Below are 9,929 nucleotides of genomic sequence, written 5' to 3' on the forward strand. Positions count from 1 at the left end.
AGGTTCATGCATAATTGGTTGACATGTTTATTGTCATCTGGCTAGACTGGCTATTTTGGGAAGATGACTTTTCCTGATTTTGACCCATGTAGGCTACAATGTCTAAAGAAGTAAATTTCCTAATGCAGAATGCCGGGATATTTATTATTATAAAACATAATATAGGCTAAAGCCCATATATTTTCTAATATAATAGACCTATGTGTCATGGGTCCAATAGATTCCACTAATATCCTAATATGTAAGTCACATCTACGCAATGCCAGTTTTGGTGCTAACGTTGCTCCCTCTGAACACAGCGGGGCGATGGTCGCTATTCACAATCTCTGGCTCACCGCGCGTCCGCTCGTGCGTCCGCGCGCAGCCCCGTAGGAGACGTCATGAGCGTCTTACTACCCAACATGGCGGACTTTGATACCATTTATGAGTTGGAAGACGAAGAGGATGAGCACGTAGTGAGTGAGGAACACTTGCCCAGATACTGTCCGGAGCCCGTGGTGATGCGAGGGGCCGGACACATCACAGTGTAAGCAGAGCCGCGTGTGTCTCTCCTGTCTGTCCCGCTGTCGCTTTGTTGTTTTGGTGTCTTCATCCTTTAGCCTGGTTAGCCGCTGCTAGCCTGCTAGCTAACGCCAAACACAACAACTAACAGTTAGCCATATGTTTTGGGAAGGGGGCTGTTTGGAGCACGAACGGAGCGTTATTATGACGTTATAATATAGATATATGTGATGTTATAAATCGAACGTTACGAGTTTTATGTCCCCATGGCAACCGCGGAACATGGTAGCATTCGGTCTTAACTGGTTGTCAAGTTTACATGTGATGTACCGATATCAAAAGTCTGCGCCTGTTACGTGTTTAACAGCAGACTGAAACAACACTACCAGATTTTATGAAGTTAAGTCGACGCAGTGTCACCTGGTTAATCATCGTCTCCAGCTTTTTTTTTTTTTTTTTTGGCGAGTTATATCATTGTTTACATGGGGATGTCAGCTTCTTGCTACATTTTGATGGTGGCTGCATTTTTGTCATTAGAGCTTTAAGGAGGCGACGTCAGCTCCTTGTTATGACGTCATGGAGTAGTACAGTGGTTTTATTCAGAAAAAAAACCAAAAAAAAACAAAAAGCAAAAGTTCATCACTATCGTCATTGTCACATCTCCCTTCACTGTCACCAAAACTTAAACCTGACTATCAGATGCCAAGTCCTAGCTGGCAACCTTTCTGAACTAATTTTAGATTCTAATCAGAGAAAAGTTATCAGGATGCCAGTTTTATTATTCAATATCAGCTGCTTCATTTTACATGCTGGTTGTTACTATTGAGCTTCATGCATTTTTTCTGTATATCTGAACATGGATCATTTTCTGTAGAAGAAACAACTACGTCTGCCAGTAACAGCTTAAAACGCAGCTACTGAAAATATACCAAGACACAGCTATCTCGTCTCCACATTTATCTGTTTTATTCTACGCGGACATGACTGCTTTTTCTTCCTCTGGAAAGACGACACTATTAACACATCACATATATGTGAATTAGGTTTAATAATAATAATAAATAAATAAATGTGAGGATAAAATGTTCAACTGTTAATTACTGGGATCACACAATACCCATAGAAATGCCAAATCAGGTCTGCAGTAATGAGCGGTCACTGCAGGAAAATAAACCATTAACAGCTTATTTTTCCATAATAATTATTCCAGTTATAATTTTTTCCTGTTTTCTGGCTTGAAGTTATTTTAGCTCTAATTTATTATACTGGTTTGTGGGTAATATGATGTGCACTTCATCAGCTGGCCTCCTGCATGTTTACTTTCTTTACATCAAGAACTACAATAGTAATGTGCATTTCTTTTGTAAAAATGGTAACAGGGACCCAAATATATTACTGCTCTACAATACTATTTAATATCCCTCATTGTCAGCTAAACTATATCGTTTGTTAATAAGCATTTTATGTCTCATTTTGTAAGTAACAACATATTTCTACTCACTGTGGATTATTTTTGTTTTCATCATGTTCATAGTAATAGCAGATTTTGCACTTTGTATAAGATACAATTTCATTACTATATCAGTGCTTAAATTTTGTTTGTCTTCTTCCAGGTTTGGACTGAGCAACAGATTTGACACAGAGTTTCCCTCTATTCTCACGGGAAAGGTACAGTTTCTCTCTAAGTACTTTCTTGCACTTCAGTCTTGCAGGCTGCTTTCTGTTCAATTCCAAGTGGGAAGAATTAAGCAATTAAAGCCACAGTGATCCAATTGTTCTTTTGGCCCCTTTAACAGCCCCAACTTCCCCAAAACCAGCCCATTCAGACCTCTCCGCGAGGTTTTGATGTGACGGAGCTGCATTTCAACTAACGCACCACAATGTATAGAAAAGAGTCTGAATGTGCTGCTGTCCAGCTCTGTAAATGAGTAAGCCGCGCATGGGGCTCAGTTGGCGGGGACCCCAGTGTTTTTGAGGGTCCAGCGCCTGGTGATAAAATAATGAAATGAAGACTCTGCTGCAGACAAGAAAGGAAAGCTTCCTGGGTCGGACGCAGAAACACAAAAAGGCTGCAGGGGTAAGAGCAGGCCGAGGGAAGTGTGGGGCAATAAAAAGTACCTTCAGTATTGTGACCCAGGGTGACATGTGATGGATGAGGTCACAATTATGATGATTGAAGGGTGCAGATCAGGCCCTGCTGGGCTTTATTCTGAGGTCTTTGGCTGTTTGCAAAGAGACCTTTGCATCCTGTCATAAAAGATTACGACCCCAGTTTTATGGCGTACAGACTCAGCGAGGAATGAGCATCCATTCAAGTTGTTTGGCCAGCGCTGCCACAGGCACTGAGCTTATCTCTGCTTTGAGTCCCTCCTTGCCTTGAACAGTCTGGAGCTTGGTTAGCAAGTCAGAGGCAGAGCGTTTAGAGATTTCATCTCATCTCTGGACAACATCTCCAAATATCTACCTGTTGGTTTTTCTCAAGCTCTTTGATCTTTGCGTGCAGGTTTTCTTTTGAGCGATTGGGAATCTTTCATGTCAGCAACACCGACAAACACTTGAGTTGTCTCGCTCCCTTTTGCGCTCAGTTATTTCCCCCACTGAGCTGTTTATGCTGGTATAGATCCATCTCTTCTTTTTTTCTTTTCTAGGTAGCACCAGAGGAATTCAAAACCAGCATCAGCAGGGTGAACGCCTGCTTGAAGAAGAACTTGCCTGTGAATGTGAAGTGGCTTCTCTGCGGCTGCCTGTGCTGCTGCTGTACAGTAGGCTGCAGTCTGTGGCCTGTTATCTGCCTCAACAAGAGAGTAAGTCCCAGACCGCCTGTGACAAGACAGTTTAACTCTCCCTTACATCAGCGCTGATTACTCAGGGGCTGTTATAGCAATTCAGCCACATTGGTCCAAGTGTAGAGGGTAATAACAACTCGTGTTCAATTAGTGGCTCTGTGTAGAAATGACGCATTGCGCTGCAGAGCTCCTCTCCTGCCCGGCTCATGGGTGTGTCACTTAGAAGTGGTGTTACCACTCAGAATTAATGGCAACAAAGTGGAAATTACTAGCTGGTAAATTGGGTGTTCAGTCCATAAATCCCAACACTGCGGCCGTTTACTGTTACCTGTTAAACTGTTGAGTATTTTGTCGCTTGCATTAATGCGTTTGTTTTCTTTTCCAACAGACAAGACGGTCTATTCATAAGTTGTTAGAGTGGGAAAATAACCGATTATACCACAAGGTAAGAAATCGGATTAGCACCTGTGTGAAAATGCTTAATTGTCTGTGTCGGTGTAAGTCGAGTATCACCGTGATGGATAATGACCATTAATCTGTTCTGTAAACTCTAACCCGCCGCACGAGTGACTCAGAGCTGAGTCAGATCTGGTGCGTGAGGTCTGAGAGGACCGTGAGGTCAGCAGTGAAATGCCGTGTTAATTTTGTTTAGTCTCGCAGCAACAAATTACAGCTAGTAGCTGTGCAAAGGCATAAAGGAAGCTCTTCAGGGTGTCTGGCCACAGTTTGACCCCAGCAAGACCAGACAGCCCTGCTCTCAAATTCCCTCGACACTGAAGGGGAGATTTCAGACAGATTTTCCTTTGTGTGTGTGTGTGTGTGTGTGTGTGTGTGTGTGTGTGTGTGTGTGTGTGTGTTTGTGTGTGCGTGCGTGCCTTTGTCTGTTTGAGAGAGATGCTCATTCATTGTGTCTGTGTCTTTTCTTCTCTCATCAGCTGGGGCTGCACTGGAAACTCAGTAAAAGAAAATGTGAAAGCAGTAATATGATGGAATATGTAAGTAGGCTGACACAACAAACCAGCAGTGAATTTTTGGATTATTGCATACCTTTCCAAACTTTTTGATTCATTTCCATTAGAGATTCATCAGCAGATTATTTTTCTGATGAACTGATCTATCATGTTGCAAAATAACATAACACAGTAAGAAAAAAAACCCATTGTGATTTTCTAGAACCCAAGGTAAAAATTTTTGAATGTGTTGTTTTGTTTTATCAGTCACCTAAAACGTAATGATATTTAGCTTTCTATCATCTATGGCAAAGAAAAACAACAAAGTCTAACGATGTCTTATGGTACTAATCATAGACAAAACATGTCAACTCAAACTAAACGCAAACGTAACCTCAGGAGTCTCTTCTGGACATTGCTGGACATTAAAAAATGTGAAATGTTTCTACAGACAAACATAAAAGTCGTTGTTGATGCATACAAACAAAAAAGCCTCCAGTGAATAAATATTTACCTGGATGTAAACGTTTTGTCAGTGTTTCTCAGTAGTTGATTTCCAGAGGAAATATCACTGGAAACCAGCAACTGTTTGTAAACGCAATTTATGTTAAATTAACATATTTGCTGTTGCAAATTACTGCTATATAAACTATATTTCTAAGAGAATAATACTATCATACTATCCAGGAATTGTTGGCTACCATTTGCGAACAATATCGCCGGAGAAAGAGAAAGTGAAAGCCACATCCAGCTGTGTCCGCTGGGGTTTTGCCTCGCTATATTTGTTTTTTTGCGGTGATTATTTTGTCATAGCTTCCTCTTTGATGCGTGCTGCGTACCTTTTTATGAAGTCCCGACCTCACCTGTGTGGAGTGCCCAGGAACGTCCTGAATATGGCAAAATAAGAAAATGCAGACAAAGGGCAGATTCTCTGCAGAAAAAAACAGCGCCGCATAATTCTAGGTATAGTGGTCATAAGTGATGACAAAGAGGGATTACTTTAGAATGAGAAAATCCTACGTAGTATATCTTTAAAATGAAACTTCACAGTCCCTGCCGACAATTTGGGACTGAATAATTTACAGGTCTTAGCCCACTAAGAACTTTAAATTACTAATGACCATATTCCAGGTTTTTAAATCGACTTTCAACCTCAAGACAGCCTTTGGATTCAGTTGGTTTCAGCTGATAATAAAGTGTTTGGAAAGCAGAGATTTGACGCTTTCAGCTCAGTGAGCACAAAGTCTGCTAATTTATTTTCTCAAAAAGTAATAATTGTTTGGTCAAACATTTGAAAAGAACTACCCTTGTTTAGTTTAGTTTATTTGTTTCACATAATACAAAGCACGATGGGGTTAAAACATATAAAAAGTACATGTTAGGGTTTGGTAGAAACCTAGACTGGCTTATATGAAAACCACACCAAGAAAACATATGAATAGTAAAACACAAGCAGTCAAAAAATCAATACATTTAGTTGCTAAAAATTCAAATTCTCACAGTATTAGTATAGTTTAAAAAAAAGAGTGCAAATAATCATTTTGAACGTGTGAACATCAGTTCATACAGAGATCATAATATATATAAGAAATGTGAGGACCTGAAAAAACAAGTGTTTTTATTGATTTTTTTAGTCAATTTGTTCACAAAATTGCTGCAGCTCTTCTGAAAACAATTACATTGCAGTTGTCTTCAATAATCATTTATGTTCTTCTCTCCACAGGTGATTCTTATAGAATTCTTACCCAAATATCCTATATTCCGACCGGACTGAGGAAGCTGTTAACTGACTGGACGTGTGGCCCTTGAATCTTATCCTTAGTGCCTTGTATATACAGTATGTTGGAATAAGGGTCTGCGCCGTTGTCTTTCGTGACGACCCTGTACATCTCCCAGTACCTTGTACATTAGAATTTGCAACACTGTCACTTTGCTTTAGAGCAGATTTTGCACATTTTCCCCGACAGAACTAGACATGTCCCCTCTGTTGCACTCGGATGTGTTTTTTTGTTATATGTGACAAACTCTCGAAAAGTGCATTTACCCCAAAGAACGGTCAACTTATCCCATCTATTATATCAGTAATCCCTTGCAAAGAATGTGATGCCTCCACCTTCCTTAACTATCCTTGCCTTATGTATTATTAAAAAAAAAAAAAACAACTACATGTGAGAGGAGGAGGACGGCACCGGGTAATTCAACAAGTCTGTCGATTTAAATGCTGTTTGTTGGGTTTCCTCTCCTCTAATCCAGTTCTTTGCAAGTAGATGGGATGGTTGAAATTGCCTAACGTACAGTGTACGTCACCACCCTGTGTTATTTCTTTACATTTGACCCTCTGTACTTGGGAACTAGCTAGTAAAAGAACTTGACCTGTAAATACCATGTTAGGATAAGCTGTACAGTGGTATACCATTGTTTACATACTTAGCTCTTTAGTTTTTTTGCCAATATATTGCTGTACCATAGTTTTGATTAATGAAAGATGTCTATGTACCTTTCTAGTTTGTATGGACCTGTTTACCTTGTAAGCCATATAGTTACATGATGCCAGAGTTAGGACTGATTATTGCACTTGAGCCCAGTAGGAAGTCAGGATTTTAATCGATCCTGAAGATTCATCCGCAGACAACAGTGCACGTTGTGGTTTTTGCCAATAAAGATGACATTCAACGAGTCATCATCCATTAAAACTGGAGATGGTTGCATCGCTGATGTGCAGTCGGAAGTTAACGATTCGAACTCTGCTCTTCCACTCATCTATTTTTTATCATTTGATCCCAACTTTGAATTAATTTTTATAGTTTTGTACTTTCCCCTGTGCAGTGTTTGCTCCTCCACACACACGTCTATATCGAGCAGATGGTTCCTTTGTTTCAGTCGTTCTGTCCAGTGTTATTTTCCTGAATCTTAGTCAAGAGATTGCTGCATTGCGTCGTATTAGAGTGCCTCTGGAGTAGTCGGTGAACCACAGAGAAGTACAGATTGAAATCTGTTCTCTTATTCAAAGGAGATTTAAAATCCTCCTCCCAGTATTGTCCCTGTTACAATTCTTGTAAATGTTCGTCATGGTGACCTAATCCCTACGGAGAGAGAAAATAAATGGGTGATTTTGAATTTTCCTTGCTTCGTTTATTTCATTTGTTATTTCCCGTCACGGTTAATGATGTGTCATGTTCTTAAAAACAGAATTGTGTCTATTTGTAATGTTTAACAAGGTGTTGAAACTTTAAAGTTAACAAGACGGACTTCAATTATCCGACACATTTGTGAATGCCGTTACCATAACCTGCTGCTACTTTCTAACGTTATGGATGAGTCGTCAGAGAAAAATGGACCGTGTCTTTATCTCACCACAACCCCCGAACTCTGAGGTGGTGGGCTTCACTTAAGTCTGGTTGGTTTTATGGTCCTTTGTTTTTTTGTTTTCACATTCACAGTCTTTCCCCGTGTAGCCACAAGTCTCAGTAACCACTTACTGCACCAGGGCTCCAGTGGTTTAAAGCTGCCACCACTAGTTTTACCTCATGTGGAGCAGAATTTTTAATGTTAGTACAATAATGGTATATAATGAAATGTGTCCACAAGATACAGCCAATGTATTATTTAATTCACTTAAGAATCCATTTAAAAAATTTAAAATATCACTTACCCCTACTTGTACACGAGTTACACTGGTGCATTTTCATTTGTGGAGCTTTACTTTTTACTCCATTATAGTTACTTAGATTTATGGGAGAATGATAACGATATCATTTGTCCAGTAACAATAAGGGTGCTTTTGCTTTGGGTATTTTTTCAGTTTTGCCGAAAGTGCTTGTTTGCTTTTACTTTAAGGGACAGTTCACCCCAAAATAAAAAATACATACTATTCCGCTTACCTTTAGTGCTATTTATCTATATTGATTGTTTTGGTTTCACAAAACTTAACAGCAATATCTCTTTCCAGAAATAATGACTTGATTACTTAAGATAATCCACAGAACTTGCTGTGAGCAGTTTCACGTAGGAACTATTTTCTTTCTTCTGAACTACACGGACCAACAATTATTGTAGTTCTTCCATGAAACTGCTCACAGAAAGGTCTGTTGATAATCCTTGTTTTTTTTTTTTTATGTGCTATCTAGTGCCATTACATTGGAGAGAAGGCAGACATCTCTATTGTCGATATCTCCAAAACTCAGCAACTTTACTAAAACAATCTAAACTGTTAAATAGCACTATAAGTAAGAGGAAAAATATGTATTTTTGGTTTTTGTGTGAACTTAAGTAGGCCTTTAATATAGGACCGGCGCATGTAGCAGAGTTTTGCATAAGGTGATATTGCTGCTTTTACTTTAGTAAAGGATCTTAGTCCCTCTGCCATCGCTTGCAATTGAAGCTATATGAAACTAAAGTTTCTGTGTGACTTTCATATGTGCCAAACGTGTTTTCCTCTCCATGGTGGTGCTGCTGCAGACTCTGGTAACAGGTAACAGATACTGAGATCACGTGACACTGTGGCCGCACACAGGTGGACTTCATTAAACTCATTACGTGACGTGTGGCGGTTCGTGGTAGCCCCGCATCTTATTCCGGGGCTTCACAGCAAAGGAGGTGAGTACATTTTTCCCCATTTCCCCTCACAAATGTCGATTACATTAAATCCAAATAAAAACACTTAAATTATAGCATGAAATGCAACAAAATGAGACTAGGGGGAGACCAGGGGGGTGAATACTTTCACACGGCGCTGTAAGGCGCGTTTTGCATTTGCAGCAGGTTGTTCTGGTCTGACTGTCTCGAGTGTTTGCGTGCACAAACAAAAGTGTCTGGGTGTGTGTTTGATAGAGCGGGAGAGGTCTTAAATGTGTGGTGTGTGTGTGTTTGCACATGCAGATATTTACAAACTTGAACTGTACATTCAGGCATTCTGAACCACCCACATCTTGTGTTTCGACTTTGGAGAAAAAATGAGTTTAGTCATCTTTTTGAGTGCATGCATGTACATATGACTGATGAGCTTAGGCTTAATTTCAGAAAAACAACTATAAATGAAAATCATAAATAAGTCTAAATTAAGTGAGGTACCTGAGTCACTTCTTTATTCTTTACAGTTTCTGTCCTCTAGGGGTCAGACTGAGCCATGAACAGACTACACAGTTTGACTGGACATTTTTGACCACTGAGGTGACTGATTTAAGTCCCATCTGTCTGTCTATCTGTCTATCATATCGACAATGGGCCACCTGGTCATCTACATCCTGGCTAAATAGGTGATTACATGGTAAATAGAAATCATACAAAACAACATGACAACCACAAATACATTTTTAGATCCTCATAACTTTATTTTTACCTTTTTTTTTTTTTTTTTTTAAACCACCACCAAACTGAATACTACCTACTCTGACAGATTGATACGGAATCATTTTAAAAATATTTGAAATGGAAAAGTTGACTTTCTTTTTTAGGATTCAACAAAACAAATTTTATTGAATCTGGAATAATTTATCAAATTTATAACCTCATCATGAGCAGTCTTTTTATGAATCAGCTACCGTTTCATCTTCCTCTCTCCTTTTCAGTAGCATCAATAGAAATTTAAGCTCCCTTAGATCGAATTCATATAGTTAAGTATATCTACAGAGTGTGGGACAGACAGAAGAAAATATAGTTTTAATTATTGTTGTTTTAAGAATTAAACAATATA

General features: G+C 39.3%; 1 protein-coding gene across 1 annotated transcript; it reads left to right on the forward strand.

Annotated features, from left to right (window-relative positions):
• The first annotated feature begins 343 nt into the window (after positions 1-343).
• chic1 (cysteine-rich hydrophobic domain 1) lies at positions 344-7,354 on the forward strand. The gene is made up of 6 exons (XM_042493950.2): positions 344-526; positions 2,115-2,169; positions 3,150-3,305; positions 3,676-3,732; positions 4,223-4,282; positions 5,961-7,354. Exons 1-6 carry the CDS (start codon positions 381-383, stop codon positions 6,009-6,011), a joined length of 525 nt encoding a protein of 174 aa, XP_042349884.1. The 5' UTR covers positions 344-380; the 3' UTR covers positions 6,012-7,354.
• Positions 7,355-9,929: the final 2,575 nt, after the last annotated feature.

This window comes from Plectropomus leopardus, chromosome 8 (assembly GCF_026936395.1).
Source record: "Plectropomus leopardus strain MGB_pleo_1.0 chromosome 8, ASM2693639v1, whole genome shotgun sequence".
Taxonomy (NCBI): Eukaryota; Metazoa; Chordata; class Actinopteri; order Perciformes; family Serranidae; genus Plectropomus; species Plectropomus leopardus.